Source organism: Oncorhynchus nerka, linkage group LG9a, assembly GCF_034236695.1.
Source record: "Oncorhynchus nerka isolate Pitt River linkage group LG9a, Oner_Uvic_2.0, whole genome shotgun sequence".
Classification (NCBI taxonomy): Eukaryota; Metazoa; Chordata; class Actinopteri; order Salmoniformes; family Salmonidae; genus Oncorhynchus; species Oncorhynchus nerka.
The window spans coordinates 33,418,993-33,436,557 of record NC_088404.1 but is presented as its reverse complement, the minus strand read 5'-3'; the positions used below and the strand labels follow the sequence as shown (position 1 = coordinate 33,436,557).

At 46.3% G+C, this 17,565-nt stretch overlaps 1 protein-coding gene across 1 annotated transcript in view; it reads left to right on the top strand.

Moving 5' to 3' along the window:
• LOC115134866 (phosphatidylinositol phosphatase PTPRQ-like) overlaps positions 1-17,550 on the top strand; it is a 67,828-nt gene extending 50,278 nt beyond the window's left edge. The window contains 31 exon segments of the mRNA XM_065022499.1: positions 978-1,085; positions 1,187-1,468; positions 1,760-1,868; positions 1,951-2,123; positions 5,259-5,444; positions 5,447-5,608; positions 5,709-5,984; positions 6,105-6,256; positions 6,385-6,526; positions 6,623-6,892; positions 7,061-7,278; positions 7,405-7,567; positions 7,656-7,774; positions 8,317-8,503; positions 8,608-8,849; positions 11,057-11,126; positions 12,123-12,281; positions 12,426-12,729; positions 12,809-12,882; positions 12,998-13,097; positions 13,203-13,331; positions 13,671-13,715; positions 14,141-14,167; positions 14,290-14,371; positions 14,493-14,583; positions 14,658-14,734; positions 15,392-15,526; positions 15,609-15,734; positions 15,845-16,126; positions 16,298-16,421; positions 16,518-17,550. Of these exon segments, the coding sequence (XP_064878571.1) occupies positions 978-1,085; positions 1,187-1,468; positions 1,760-1,868; positions 1,951-2,123; positions 5,259-5,444; positions 5,447-5,608; positions 5,709-5,984; positions 6,105-6,256; positions 6,385-6,526; positions 6,623-6,892; positions 7,061-7,278; positions 7,405-7,567; positions 7,656-7,774; positions 8,317-8,503; positions 8,608-8,849; positions 11,057-11,126; positions 12,123-12,281; positions 12,426-12,729; positions 12,809-12,882; positions 12,998-13,097; positions 13,203-13,331; positions 13,671-13,715; positions 14,141-14,167; positions 14,290-14,371; positions 14,493-14,583; positions 14,658-14,734; positions 15,392-15,526; positions 15,609-15,734; positions 15,845-16,126; positions 16,298-16,421; positions 16,518-16,555 (4,652 nt within the window). The 3' untranslated portion in view covers positions 16,556-17,550.
• Positions 17,551-17,565: the final 15 nt, after the last annotated feature.

The window sequence follows — 17,565 nt, the reverse complement described above, 5'->3', positions numbered from 1 at the left end:
CTTGCTGTATGTTTCAGGACTGGAGAAGTATACAGGTTATAAACTGCTTGCTGTGTGTTTCAGGGCTGGAGAAGTATACAGGTTATAAACTGCTTGCTGTGTGTTTCAGAGCTGGAGAAGTATAGTTATAAACTGCTTGCTGTGTGTTTCAGGGCTGGAGAAGTATACAGGTTATAAACTGCTTGCTGTGTGTTTCAGAGCTGGAGAAGTATACAGGTTATAAACTGCTTGCTGTGTGTTTCAGGGCTGGAGAAGTATACAGGATATAAACTGCTTGCTGTGTGTTTCAGGGCTGGAGAAGTATACAGGTTATAAACTGCTTGCTGTGTGTTTCAGGGCTGGAGAAGTATACAGGTTATAAACTGCTTGATGTGTGTTTCAGGGCTGGAGAAGTATACAGGATATAAACTGCTTGCTGTGTGTTTCAGGGCTGGAGAAGTATACAGGTTATAAACTGCTTGCTGTGTGTTTCAGGACTGGAGAAGTATACAGGTTATAAACTGCTTGCTCTGTGTTTCAGGGCTGGAGAAGTATACAGGTTATAAACTGCTTGCTGTGTGTTTCAGGGCTGGAGAAGTATACAGGTTATAAACTGCTTGCTGTGTGTTTCAGGGCTGGAGAAGTATACAGGTTATAAACTGCTTGCTGTGTGTTTCAGGGCTGGAGAAGTATACAGGTTATAAACTGCTTGCTGTGTGTTTCAGGGCTGGAGAAGTATACAGGTTATAAACTGCTTGCTGTGTGTTTCAGGGCTGGAGAAGTATAGTTATAAACTGCTTGCTGTGTGTTTCAGGGCTGGAGAAGTATACAGGTTATAAACTGCTTGCTGTGTGTTTCAGGGCTGGAGAAGTATACAGGTTATAAACTGCTTGCTGTGTGTTTCAGGGCTGGAGAAGTATACAGGTTATAAACTGCTTGCTGTGTGTTTCAGGGCTGGAGAAGTATACAGGTTATAAACTGCTTGCTGTGTGTTTCAGGGCTGGAGAAGTATACAGGTTATAAATTGCGAGTGGCTGCATCTACTGCTGTAGGAGAGAGCTCTCTGTCTGACCTAGACGATATTTTCGCTGTCACACCCGAGGATGGTACATACCACACACACACACATACACACACACACACCTCTGTTATTGTGTGAGTTTAATGATAGAAAGTCCAGTCTTACCCCTCTCTATCTCTCTCTCAGAACCTGACACCCCGCCTGTAGGGTTAACAGTGGTAGACACTTCTCCCTCCACCACCACCCTCTCTTGGTCGCCCCCGGAGAGAGCCAATGGGGTGATCCAACAGTATGAGGTTCTGTACGAGAACCAATCGTATGTGGCAGTGTTGAACAGCTCTGTCCCCAGAGTGACTCTGACAGGGCTAAGGCCGTTTTCATACTATAATGTCTCTGTCAGAGCATACACACGCATCGGACACGGGAACCACACCTCAGACACACTCACTATGCTGTCTGGGGAGGACGGTGAGTCTACACACACACACACACACACACACTAGACACATACACACGCATCGGACACGGGAACCACACCTCAGACACACTCACTATGCTGTCTGGGGAGGACGGTGAGTCTACACACACACACACACACACACACACTAGACACATACACACGCATCGGACACGGGAACCACACCTCAGACACACTCACTATGCTGTCTGGGGAGGACTGTGAGTCTACACACACACACACACACTAGACACATGCACACACTAACGCCTCATGTTGAAGTGTGTGTGTCTCCTCTCTAGTCCCGGGTAGTCCTTCCTACGGCCTGTCCTACGTGTCTGTCAGTTCCAATGAGGTGAACGTGACATGGGAGCACCCCCTGGTGCCCAACGGAGTTATCACACACTACAGGTACATCTCTGCTTAGCTTCTATATTTGAAATGTCTCGTGATGACTAAATGCACTTTAAATGGACTTTGATTTGATTTACAGCCTTGAGCTGCGAAACTCCTCCCACTTCCTCAACCTGACCACACCCATCAACCACGCCCAGATCACACACCTGAGGAAGTTTGCGCAATACACTCTGGTGGTGAAGGCACACACACGTATTGGCTCCGGAAACCACAGCAGTGACCCTCTCAACATTACCACTCTGGAGGACGGTGAGAGCCTCTCAAACATCACACAAACACACACAGTAAACCCCTAACATCACCCCAACAGAGGGAGAGACCCTGGGGTGAGAGGGGGGAGGGGGACCATGGTTAGAGTCATTATATTTCAGGTGGCTGCATTGTGGTCTATGTTGTTAACGTGACCGGAGACTCTGGACCACAGAAGGTTCATCATTACCTCTTCTTCTCATCTCACTACTGTGAGGTCACTTCCTCTCTCGGTTTCAGGTTCTCCTGACACTCTGACATCACAGGGGTTATCACAGAGATATTCAACAGGCCCAGAACCATGCTATTAACCAATCAGCTTTTCTTCACAGGGCTGTACTTACAGATGATTAACCAATCAGCTTCTCTTCACAGGGCTGTACTTACAGATGAGACAGAATGCAGACAGACCTTCCTTCTTCCAGTCCATTTCCCCAAGGTGGCGTGGTTTTCAGTGTGTCTGTGTTTTGATTCTAATCAATGGTAAGTTTGTTTCAGAACCAGACACTCCCCCTCAGTTTCTGCTAGCCAGGACATTTTCAGACTACGAGGTACAATTGTCATGGGAACCACCGAAAGAGGCCAACTCTGAGATCCTCTACTACATAGTCAGAGTCTGGTGAGTCTTTTATTTCATTATTGATCAATAGTTTGAATCCTAGTGCTGATGTGATGTTGAAAAAGATGTTGAGGGATGAGGCATTCTGATTGAAGGAGCAGTTACAGCTCCAACATGGTCTCTCTCTTCCCTCATCCTCCTTCCTTCTCTCTTCTCTAAGGAATGAGTCTTCTGAGGTGTGGCAGAACGTGACAGATACAGCTGTGGTTATCAGTGTTGACTCAGAGAGTCGCTACAATGCCTCTATCTCCAGCTGGACACGCCTGGGGGACGGGGGAGTCCTTATATACATCAGCTTCAGTACTATTGACACAGGTGTACACACACAGACACAGACAGACAGAGAGAGTTAGTTCCTTCACTTTTGAAAATCTTGTAGTCCAAACTGAGCAATGCTCCAGGCCTTCAGTTCATCTTTATTGAACACATTCTCTTGCAATTCTCTTCCACAGTGCCGTTTGACCCTCCCCAGAATGTGTCGTTGGTGAACCTGACCTCTTCCTCGGTGACCATGCTCTGGCAACCTCCCACTCAGCCAAATGGAATAGTCCTGCACTACACTCTGTACTACTCAGACAATACCACTGTCACAGAACAGGTGAGTTTTACAGCACTACAGTGTATACTACACAGACAATAAAGCTGTTATAAAGCAGGTGAGTAACACACACACGCACATTGTACACTCGTCTAAAAGTGTGTTATGTTCTACTTTAAGGGCATTGTCTCTCTCTTCCCTCTCCCCTAGCATATCCCAGTGTCAGAGCTGGACCCTGTCTCCCCGGGGGAGGACCTGTCCTACCGTTTGTCTGGCCTGAGAGGAGGACAGAACTACAGCCTCTGGCTGACCTCCAGCACCCTGCAGGGGAATGGGGGGGTCCACACTGATCCCTTAAACCTACTCACCCCAGAGGATGGTCAGTCATATACACACACACACACACACACACGCACACACACACACACACACACACACACACACACACACACACACACACACACACACACACACACACACACACACACACACACACACACACACACACACACACACACACACACACACACACACACAGAGTCTGCACTGTTTTTTCCAACCTCTTTTTGAACTTACTAAAATCACGGAAAAACTCTGAGATTGAAGTGTAACTTTCAGCTGGCTAGTGAATGGAGGTAACTCTGTCAGTCTGACAAACTGGCCCTTTTTGTCCCTTCGAGGCCTCCGTACCTCAGACAACCAGTTTGTGTCTCCTTTTACTGAACCTGGTGGAAGTTTAGTCTTTAACATCTTGGACATCTGATCATATCTTGTTGTCCAAACGGAGCAATGCTACAGGCCTCCATGTATTTAGTAAACAGATCTTGGCATCAATCCTTCAACGCTATCAACATAGACATCCTGTATAGTTTTGTCAGTAGGTCATTATTCTCTCAGTGTTAGTAGTTGATAGTGTTGAGAAGTGATCAGTCATCTGTTAATGTTGTCTGTAGCTTCAGGTGCAGATGAATCACTGTTGAAATGCAGCACCTGGATTATAAGAAGTAGCAATGTCCATGTCAAATAGATAATACAGATAAAATGTCTGATATTATTCATCTGGATTCGAAAACATCGCTAGCTAGTCAGGTATTGTTCATGTTTTGATCTCTTTGTTTTTATGTGATTTTGGGAAAAATGGCGTAGACAGACTTCAACTCCTGTTTCTGTCTGATGATGTCTCTGATACTGACTATGTGTCTCTGCCTCTGTGCTCCAGCCACCGGACCTCCAGCCCACCCTGCCTGTCCTGCCCTGCCAAGCCCAGCAGGGCTCACTGCCCTGGGCTCAGACACCCACACACCGCCCTCTCTCCTCCACCCATCCATCCACATTACCAGCCTCTCAATCTGCCTTCACTGAGGTCTCCCCTCCCTCCTTGTTTCCTCCATCTCCACTTCTCTTATTCTCTCCATCCCTGTTTCCCGAGGTGTGCACATGCTCAGTTTGCTCTCTCAATATGGTCAGACTCAGTGACCGGAGCTTAGAGGATATACACCAGAAGAGGTTGTAGCCAGGATGAGTATCTGCTGTTCAAAGTGTCTTTCTTCAAACTTCCTCGACTTGAAGTTTTTCAAAACAAAGTTTCTCGATATAACTTTTCTAAAAACAAAGTTTCTCTGGTCAAATGTTTTTCTTTTCACACTGAGGTTCTCCCTGTTGATCATGGGGTGATGATCCTGATGATGATGATGATGATGATGATGATGATGAAGTGCTGTTTTGTGTGTGTCTCTCTGTCCCTGGGGTGGCTCAAGTGTTTGATTTCTTAGTAATATTGTTGATTTGGGTGGAGATGTATTACATGTATATACAGCATCCATCAACATACTGTAGCTTGAAGTGTTTTAGCAATGACACCCTGTTTGCTATGTAATGCATATTGACCCATCATTTCGGACGCAGTCCTAGTATTCAGTGATATAAATGATGCATAGTAGTTCAGTCAGTCATACTAACTCCTCGTCTCCCCCCACAGTGCCCAGTGATCCGGTCCACAACCTCAGTGCTCAGATCTTCAGTTCTACGGCCATCATTGTAAGCTGGGACCCCCCTATGGAACCCAACGGACGCCCCTTCTACCTGCTCACCCTGCAGGAGGGTGGACTCCCCCTTACCACTGAACCCCTGAACCCCCCTAAACCTAACAGCAACCCCCCCGGACCCCCGCTGTCAACAATACCATCACCAAGATAACCAATGACAACGTCTTCCTGTTTACCAAACTCAGGAAGTACTATCCCTACGTCTTCACTGTTACCCCGGCAACCAGTGCCGGCCCCGCCCACAACCACACCAGCCTGCTGCACGTAAGGACCGATGATGATAGTGAGTCTTCTTACATACTCTCACACACACACACATAAAATGCACACGCATATTTTAAACTCATACACTCACATACTATTAACTCACCCTCTCCCTCCAGTCCCCAGTTCAGCTCCAGTGCTGGTGTCCAGTAGGAACCTGTCGTCCTCCTCAGTATCTGTGGTGTGGCAGCGCCCCCTGGAGACCAACGGAGAGATAACTGACTATTCCCTCACCCTGTTCGGCCCTGGAGGCTCCAACACCACACACACCCCCAACACCACCCTCACACTCACACTGCTGCTGCCTTACACAGCCTACAACCTCTCTATCACCGCAGCCACCCGCAAGGGCTCCGGACCCCCGCTACTACTGATGCTGCACACAGACGAAGCAGGTCATCTTTAACCTCTCACCTTTATCTCCTATTAACCTCTAACCTACCATAACCCCTCCAACTGCTGCCGCTGAACACAGACGAAGGCCAGTAATGTACTCTAACATTGTGTTCCACCAGGTCCGATGTCTCCTCCCCGGAACCTGTCTCTGTATAACCACACAGCCTTCTCTGTGTGGCTGACCTGGGAACCCTCTCTGGAACCCAACGGTGTGGTCACACACTACGGCTTCAGGATCCTGGAGAACAACACAAACACACTCACTTACCAGGTACTGCACACACACACACACACACACACACATTAAATATGTCAAACTGGAGTCCTGTAACTTTGCTATGTTCTGTCTATAAGATTTCCTGATTTCTCTCTCTCTCTCTTCCTCCTCCTCTCTGTCAGAACTCTACAGGTCCGTGGACAGAAGGACAGCTGAGTGGGATCCGGCCTCACAGCTCCTATGAGATCAGTGTGTTTAGCTACACCAGAGTGGGTCATGGAGACCAGTACAGCACTCCTGTGTCCTTCACAACCAATGAATCAGGTGCGTGTGTGAGGTTGTGGAACTAGAAATCAAGTGCCATATGCATGTGAAAGTGGTTAATAACCCTTGTGTTAACCCTGTGTCTCCTGGTTCCAGTGTCGGAGGTGGTGGGTAACCTGTCCTGCTCTGGTCTGGGCTGGGACTCTGTGTTTCTACACTGGGAGCCTCCAGCCAACCCCAATGGACTCATCCTGTACTACCAGGTGGACACACGCTCACAGGCATACATACACCAGGCTTACACAAACCAGTATACGGTCAGCGGGCTGGCGCCGGACGCAGAATTCACACTCACCGTGACGGCTGTCAACTCTGCCGGCCCAGGAGACCAGATCAACTGTACTGCCTACACACACCCCGAGTCAGGTACACACACACAAACACACACACACACACACACACACACACACACACACACACACACACACACACACACACACACACACACACACACACACACACACACACACACAGACTTCACCAGGAGACCAGATGAACTGTACCACCTCAACCCACCTTTATATCCCCCTGCAGTTCCTGGTGTCCCTCGCTTCCTGAGTGTGTCAGAGGCCACAGCCACCAGTGTAACGCTCCAATGGGCTCCTCCCCTCTCTGCTCCGGGCATGCTCACTGAGTACCGCATCACCGTGCAGCTGCTGTCACCCGACTGCCACTCTGACACACCCCTAGCTGAGGCCACACCCCTGCCAGAGCCGACCGCTGCCCTGGCTCCAGGCTGCGTCCATCAGGATGTATGTTTACCTGGATATCTGTGTTGTTGTGTCGTACATACAGTATGTCTACATGAATAGGCTGTATGACACAAAATGAAATCCTAACATTGAACTCAACATCATCTTCATGATGTTCCTGGTCAGGTGTTGGTGTCAGTGAATGGTTCTGATGGTGGTGAGGGCAACAGGAGCATCACTCTACAGTCTCTGGCCAAGTACCGCCTCTACCGCTTCAGAATCACAGCCCTTACGAATGCTGGGCCAGGGGAACACACACCCTGGAAATACACACACACACTGGCTGGGAGTAAGTACCCACATGCACACATACATACAACAGATGTACCCACACACCCAGGCAGTATGTGTATATTTATACCTGTCTCTCCTCTCAGACCCTGATGCCCCTCCCAGTGACCTGTCAGTGACCATGTCCTCCAACAGCCTCCGTATTCAATGGCAACTCCCAGATGTGATCACCGGCCCCACCTCCTACCTCATAGACGTCCTCTCTGTGAGTACACAAAACACACACAAATAATAATATGAAAATGGTTCTTGCTACTGTTGGATTCTAAACTTTGAACATTGAGATATTAAAGACATGATAGATTAGATGCATAGTATATAAAGGAGTGAGATCTGTAGAAAGACAGAGTGGCTGTGGAATATACTGGGTGGATGGGAGGAGATCACAGGATTGCTATAGGGGAGCGGAAGGACATCTGTGGATTAGGCTGAGGATTAGGATTAGGCTGAGGGGTTGAGGTCAGAAGGTCAGGTCAGATCCCCTGAAGGGAGTAATAAGGGTTTATTATCCTGTTACCCATTTCCTGTGAAACCATAAGATGTAAGGATTGGAGAGAATGAGTGTCCCAAGTGGGGTATACATATGTGATGTTGAGTGTGATGGTGAGAAATGTTTTGCTGTCTGAATACAGCTGTGTCGACCCTTCGGGAAGAATTAAACTTGGTTAAAGCTTCTCTAGTGTCCGTGACTTATTTAGATCTGTAAAATAAGATCCTAACACTACTACCTGTTGTGTCGTTGTTCAGCTGGATAGCGAGGGGTTAAACCAGTCTGTGGTACGCAGTCCAGAGGAGCTGAGGATTGTAGTTGTGTCAAACCTGACTGCGTTCACTCGCTACTCTGTGACCGTGACCGCCTTCACTGGATCACTGGAGAACGCACGGCGGGACGGACAGGCCACTGAGCCCACTGTCATCAGAACAATGGAGGAAGGTGAGGAACACACAGATCCAGTAATACAGTAGCTACTTTATTAAACTGGGAAGTAGTTCATCTCTCTCTCTCCTCCGTCCATCCTTTTCCCCTCCTCCTTCCAGAGCCCAGGGATCCTCCTAAGAACGTGACCCTGCAGGTGATTCCGGAGGAAGTGACCCGTGTGTTTGTGACCTTTGCCCCCCCTGAGGAACCCAATGGGAACATAAGTTCCTACACAGTGCTTGTCTACCGCCAGGGCCAGCTAGAGATGACCATTAACCACCTCAATGTGGTCAAAAATAAGAACCGCACTCTGACCGCAGTCATCGACGGGCTGAAGGGAGGCTACAACTATAGTATACGGGTGAGGATCACACACACACAGGTCACAGCTACACACACACACACACACACACACACACACACACACACACACACACACACACACACACACACACACACACACACACACACACACACACACACAGGTCACAACTACACACACACAGGTCACAACTACACACACACAGGTCACAACTACATACACACAGCTCACAACTACACACATAGGACTCAAATACACACACACACAGAGGACTCAACTACACACACACAGGTCACAACTACACACACAGGATTCAACTACACACACACACACACAGTTCACAACTACACACAGAGGACTCAACTACACACACAGGTCTCAACCACACACACACAGGTCACAACTACACACAGAGGACTCAACTACACACACACAGGTCACAACTACCCACACAGGACTCAACCACACACACACACACAGGGCACAACTACACACACATGCCACAACTACACACACAGGACTCAACTACACACACACAGGTCACAACTACATACACACACACACACGGGTCACAACTACACACACAGGACTCAACTACACACACCCACACACAGGTCACAACTACACACACAGGACTCAACTACACACACAGGCCAGAACTACACACACACACAGGTTACAACTACACACATACACACAGGTCACAACTACACACATACACACAGGTCACAACTACACACACACACACGGGTCCCAACTACATACACACACAGGTCACAACTACACACATAGGGCACACACACACACAATACACACACAGGTCACAACTAGACACACACACAGGTCACAACTACACACACAGATACACACATGATTCAACTACACACACACACACACACACACATGACTCAACTACACACACACACAGGACTCAACAACACACACAGGACTCAACTACACACACACAGGTCACAACTACACACACATACACACACACACACACAGACAGGACTCAACTACACACACACAGGACTCAACTACACACACACAGGACTCAACTACACACACACAAGTCACAACTACACACACACAAGTCACAACTACACACACAGGCCAGAACTACACACACACACAGGTTACAACTACACACATACACACAGGTCACAACTACACACATACACACAGGTCACAACTACACACACACACACGGGTCCCAACTACATACACACACAGGTCACAACTACACACATAGGGCACACACACACACAATACACACACAGGTCACAACTAGACACACACACAGGTCACAACTACACACACAGATACACACATGATTCAACTACACACACACACACACACACACATGACTCAACTACACACACACACAGGACTCAACAACACACACAGGACTCAACTACACACACACAGGTCACAACTACACACACATACACACACACACACACAGACAGGACTCAACTACACACACACAGGACTCAACTACACACACACAGGACTCAACTACACACACACAAGTCACAACTACACACACACAAGTCACAGGTCAACTATAATATACTGGCGAGGAACACACACACTGTCACAAAATACTCTCTCAATTCAATTCAAGGGACTTCATTGGCATGGAAAACATATGTTTACATTGCCAAAGTAATTGAAATGGATTAACAAAAGTGAAATAAACAATAAAAAGGGAACAGTAAATATTTCAAATGTCATATTATGTCTGTATACAGTGTTGTAGCGCTGTGCTAATAGTTAAAGTACAAAAGGGAAAAATAAATAAATGTGGGTTGTATTTACAATGGTGTTTGTTCTTCACTGGTTGCCCTTTTCTTGTGGCAACAGGTCACAAATATTGCTGCTGTGATGCACACTGGTATTTCACCCAGTAAATATGGGAGTTTATCAAAATTGGATTTGTTTTCGAATTATTTGTGGATCTGTGTAATCTGAGGGAAATATGTGTCTCTAATATGGTCATACATTTGGCAGGAGGTTAGGAAGTGCAGCTCAGTTTCCACCTCATTTTGTGGGCAGTGTGTACATAGCCTGCCTTCTCTTGAGAGCCAGGTCTGCCTATGGTGGTCTCTCTCAATAGCAAGGCTATGCTCACTGAGACTGTACATTAGTCAAAGCTTTCATTAATTCTGGGTCAGTCACAGTGGTCAGGTATTCTGCCACTGTGTATTGTCTGTTTAGGGCCAAATAGTTTCTCTCTCTCTCAGATTGCAGCAGTAAACGGAGCAGGTTTAAGCCCCCCCAGCTCAGAGGTTCGGATCACTACTGGAATCATAGGTACAGTGCTACATTTACACTACATAAGGGTGATTACTCATGAAACCAGGACAAAAAAAGAAAATTATCTGGAAATCTAATCCATAGAATGTTCCTTTGGAGGAAGGACTTGAGTTCATGTTAATATCGAGAATGCTTACAAATTGGATCCTAGCACTAAAAGTAGCAGACATCCCCCTTTGGAACTGTATATATTGTTTGAGAATAAACAGAAATATACCGTTGAAGTCAGAGGTTTACTTGCACTTAGGTTGGAGTCATTAAAATTGGTTTTTCAACCACTTCAACCACAAATTTCTTGACAAGTTGATGAGGACATCTACTTTGTGCATGACACAAGTAGTTTTTCCAACAATTGTTTACAGACAGATTATTTCACTTATAATTCACTGTATCACAATTCCACTGGGTCAGAAGTTACATACACTAAGATGACTGTGCCTTTAAACAGCTTCTGATTTTAGTTTAATTGATATCATTTGAGTCAATTGGAGGTGTACCAATTGGAGGTGTACCTGTGGATGTATTTCAAGGCCTACCTTCAAACTCAGTGCCTCTTTGATTGACATCATGGGAAAATCAAATACATCCACAGGTACACCACCAATTGAGTCATCAGAAGATTCTAAATCCATGGCATCATTTTATGGAAATTTCCAAGCTGTTTAAAGGCACAGTCAACTTAGTGTATGTAAACTTCTGACCCACTGAAATTGTGATACAGTGAATTTTAAGTGAAATAATCTGTCTATAAACAATTGTTGGAAAAATGACTTGTCATGCACAAATTAGATGTCCTAACCGACTTGCCAAAACTATAGTTTGTTAACAAAAAATGTGTGGAGTGGTTGAAAACGAGTTTTAATGACTCCATCTTAAATGCATGTAAACTTTTTTTTTTTTAGGAATCCCGTAACCCATTCATAACCCCAACATGACCCCTGCATAACTGCAACGTATGTGTGTGTGTGTGTGTGTGTGTGTGTGTGTGTGTAGCTCCTGCCAAGCCCACCCAGAGACCCCAGGCTGTGCTGGACCGAGGAGGAGTTGCCATGGTAACCTCCAGGAGCATCATTGTTCGCATGCCAGCCTGTTTCTACAGTGATGACAACGGACCAATTAGTAGCATCCAGATCATCGTGGCAGAATCTGGGGGTACGACATCACACGCACTAACATGCACAGACACACACATAAACATACAGTACATCTATCAGACAGAAAACATATCCAAAACTAAAATGTTTAGGAGCCGCTGCTTTAGGCCTAGTCTGAGATCTGTCTGTCTCTCTGTCTCAGTGATGGACAGCAGGAACCTAACCAACTGGAAGATCGCATTCCTCTCTCGTCCCGCCCCCTACCTGACTGACAATGGCTTCCCCAACCCACTCTGTGTGAGGGACGGCGAAAGCAGGGACACACACACACAAACCAGCAGACACAACAACTCACAGATTAGACACAGAATTGTGAGGGACAGGGTGCTGGACCGTAGAGACCACCAGGAAGACCACTATGTTATCGGAGAGGAGGGCAACTGTCTGACGGAGGAGTACAGTAACACACTCTGTAACGGACCCCTCAAACCAAACACTGTCTACGTGTGAGTATCCACAACACACACATGTAAACACACACACATACAAAGTTTAATACAGTGCATGTCTTTGTCTGTGTTGCAGGTTTAAGTTCCGAGCCACCAACATCCGAGGCCAGTACACAGACTCTGACTACTCTGAGCATATCAGAACCACAGGTAACCACTCCTCCCCTATTCTTTCCACAAACTCACACATACAGCTCTCCTCTCCAATGCAAAGCAATTCAACAACACCTCTGTCCATCCCCCCTCTCCCCCTTCTGTCTGTCAGTGGATGGGTTGTTGACCAGAGATGAACAGATCATTCTGGGAGTTCTCCTCTCCTTCTTCCTGGCCGTGCTACTCATCATCATCATCTATGCCTCTGTCAGGTAAACTCAATGTTCCTCTGATGGTTCTAGCTGACCAAGGTTTAAACCCAGCCAGCGGTATTCAGGTGTCTCAGAGCTTTTGACATGTTCCTCATCCAATGGCAGGATCCGTCAGCGTCAGAAGGAGGGAGGGACCTATTCTCCCCGGGAGGCGGAGATTATAGAGACCAAGTTTAAACTGGATCAGATGATCGCTGTGGCCGACCTGGAGCTGAAGGAAGAGAAGCTACACCGGTCAGTGTGTGTGTGCACCTACACACACACACACACACACACACACACACACACACACACACACACACACACACACACACACACACACACACACACACACACACACACACACACACTCCCTCTCTATCACTCCATCACAAAGGTTCACCCTCTGTAACATTATGTCCACTCTACCTCTAACACTCTTCCGACCTACCTGCATGCCTACAGACGGTGCTTGGCTGCTGTTAGCACACACACACACACACACACACATAATCACAATCACAATCACACAACCACACACATGGCTGTCTGCCCACTCTCTCACTTTAACCCCTCTCTCACACTCTTCTCCAGGTATTCCTCCTTCTTCTTTAGACGGAAGGAGATATTTGTCATCCAGTAAGTTGGTATTACCGATGTAGGATCTTCATTTGATCACTCTTTTGTTGCTGCAAACTTGTAGTGTATTTTAGTTTTAAAAACGTTTTTAATTTCCACTTTTACATTTCTGACTTGATTTGCCCTATCAACCCCTGCAAAAACGTCCATTAATTATAATCCACGTAATAATTCATTTTCTGTTTCTGCAGGATTCTTTTCCTGTCTCAAATTAAGATCCTACATCTGTAGGCAGTGTGTTGTAGCTCTCCATGTGTGTGTTGCTGTGTTGCATTGCAGTGTGTTGTTGTCTCTCTCATTGCTTTAGTTTCGTAGTGAAGTGCTGTTATTCATTCAGTGTGTGAGTTTGTAACTGTAGAGTAATGGAAAGTAGAGTCTGCCGTACTCACAGTGTGACTCACATTGTTCTGTCAACTCTGTTTCAGACTTCTCAGCTACAGAAAGTCTCTCAAGTAAGTCACCTGATGAGTGTGTACGTTGTGCTATGTGATTGTATTTGCTTGGAAATATTAGTTAGATGTGGATTGCTGCTCTGTGAAGGATTTCTCTTACCCCATCTCTCTCTGTCTCTCAGGCCCGTCAATAAGAAGTCTTTTCTGCAGCATGTAGAGGATCTGTGTGCCAACGAGAACGCCAAGTTCCAGGAAGAGTTCGCAGTATGTACCTCTGACCTCTGACCGCTGTGAAAACCTGTGTGTGTGTGCGTGCCTGCATGTATGTGCGTGCGCGTTTGTGTGTCTGTGTGTAGTCTGACAGTGTTAACCCTGTCCTTTCCAGGAGCTACCCAAACTGCTGCACGACCTGGCTACATCAGATGCTGACCTTCCCTGGAACAGATCCACGAACCGCTTCACTAACATCAAACCCTGTATGAGCACACATGCATGCACACACACTAAGCGTAACAAACACACACAGCCTAACACACTCTCTCCTCTACAGACAACAACAACCGTGTTAAGCTGCTGTCTGAACCTGGCTTGCCTGGATCTGACTACATCAACGCTAGCTTCATCTCAGTGAGTCTCTCACACACACACACACACACACACTGTTAAAGGAATTGATTATTGATAAAAAAATCCCTTAACACACACACACACAGGAAAGAGAACACTCATGCTTTTAGAGAAAATGTCATCACCTCTTGAACCTTGCCTTCTAAACACTCCAATTTTGTTTACTACAAAACTGGAGACTTGTGGGTTTGATCCCAGGCTCTGTCACAACCGGCTGTGAACGGGAGACCCATGGGGCGGCGCACAATTGGCCCAGCGTCGTCCAGGTTACGGGAGGGTTTGGCCGGCTGGGATTTCCTTGTCTCATCGTGCTCTAGTGACTCCTTGTGGCGGGCCCAGTGCCTGCAAGCTGATCAGTTGGACGGTGTTTCCTCCGTCACATTGGTGCGACTGGCTTCCGGGTTAAGCAAGCAGTGGGTCAAGAAGCAGTGCGGTTTGGCAGGGTCGTGTTTTAGAGGACGCATGGCTCTTGACCTTTGCTTCTCCCGAGTCCGTAGGGGAGGTGCAGCGATGAGACAAGATCGTAACTACCAATTGGATATGATTAAAAGGGGGGTAAAAGTAAAAAATGAAATAAAAATAACTGGAGATTTGCGACTTTGCTCAGTTCTGACTATAAGATTCTCTCTCTTGCTGCATCTCCTTCTCCCTCAATAGGGCTATCTGTGTCCCAGTGAGTTCATAGCGACCCAGGGTCCTCTCCCCGGTACTGTGGCTGACTTCTGGAGGATGATCTGGGAGACTCGCACACAAACCATTGCTATGCTCACACAGTGCTATGAGAAAGGAAGGGTAAGGACCGGACCAAAGTTCTAGTAGTGTCAGGGTTGAATGTCTGTTTAGATCCGCTGTCACCAATTGTGTGTGTGTGTAGATCCGGTGTCACCAGTACTGGCCAGAAGATAATAAGCCGGTGACAGTATTTGGGGACATCATCATCACCAAGTTGACAGAGGACGTCTATCCTGACTGGACCGTCCGAGCTCTCAAAGTGGAGAGGGTAACACACACACACATAGACACACGAGAACCCCAGAATAACTAAGTTTTCACAGTTTCCCTCTTGATAAACATTGTTCTCCCCCTCTCTCTCTTTCTTTCTCTCCCTAGCATGGGGACTACATGGTGGTTCACCACTTCAACTACACCTCCTGGCCAGAGCATGGTGTACCCGAGTCCAGCACCACACTCATACAGTTTGTTCGAGCCATCAGAGCCAACAGGCATGAGAACACCACTATAGTGGTGCACTGCAGTGCTGGTGTGGGCAGGACAGGAGTGTTTATAGCGCTGGATCACCTGATCCAACACGTTAGTGATCACGACTTTGTGGACATCTACGGTCTGGTGGCTGAACTCCGCAGTGAGAGGATGTGTATGGTGCAGAACCTGGTGAGAAATATATCTTTATACAACATGTATCATAAAATAATGAAATATTCTGACTGTGATATGGATATGATACCTTATAGTATGATCTAGTTTCCCCCTGTTGTCCTGATGTATTCAAACCTGTAGAGAGCCTGACATAATCTTACCAAGTGTATGCATGCATGTCCTCAGGCCCAGTATATGTTCTTACACCAAAGTACTCTGGACCTGCTGAACAGTAAAGGAAACAGCCAGTCCATCTGGTTTGTTAACTACTCTGCTCTGGAGAAGATGGACTCACTGGACGCTATGGAGGGTGAGCAGACGCACACACACACACACACACATACGCTAGCAGACACACAAGTCATAAACGCACATTTCACATCTCTACTCTTTTGTTCTCTTGCAGGTGATGTTGAACTGGAATGGGAGGAGACTACGATGTAAAGGCTGAGAACCTCTCAGTCAACTTCACACCTGATAAACACACCTATTCCTGAGTCATGGGGCCAAATCCTGGACATACTGACTGTTTGTCAGATGGATTGGTCAACCAGAGATAGAGGGAGAGAAAGAGGGAGGGAGGGAGGGAGAGAGGAAGGAGAGAAGTTGCCCTTTTCTGGCAGGAGAGTCAAAACCACCCAACAGAACCTGGTGGTTCCCTGGCCTGAATCAACACAGCATTGCAATCCTCTTGGAGCCCTGCATCTTTTCTATGTCCTCAGGCAGAACAGAAAGAGTGGGAGATACATGTGTATATATATAGTAGGGCTGTCAGAGTTAACCAGTTAACTCAAGTTCACTTTTTGTCATTTTAGTGCACACATTTTTTTGTTAACGCGTTTAATCACGTCTGAAAGTGTTGAAAATAGAATGAAAACATCCAAAATACATCATGCATACAGCTAAAAACCACAATGCGATGTCCAAACAAGTTGACATTGAGGTTAAAGAACGTGTGTTTTATCAATTGACCTGATTTTAATTATTGTTACTTTGGACAAAATCAAGACGTCAATATTTTTGTAATGCTTTTTGTATGAATAATCTTAAATTACAGCCCAATTTTAGCAATGCCGATTAATCACAGCAAATCCTGTGATTAACACGATTACATTTTTTTTCTTAATTTGACAGCCCTAATATATAGGCTATATATATCACACATGTAAGTATACAGGTATCTTGCACTAGTCATACCACTGTGTATTTTATTATATTCTTGTACCATGTTTTTGTACATTTAAGTTGTTCAGCCAAATAAGTGTTGTCACTGTGTTCATCTGTTTGTGTCACTGTGTTACTATGTTACTATCATCGTGTTACTATCATCGTGTTTGGGGGATAATATATTTGTGGGGTGTTATGGTTTATTTCATGTGATTTCTCTGAGTGTTCTACATCTGTGTTTTGGACAAGTAAAATCAACTCCTCTACTCACCTGTCTGTCTTATCAG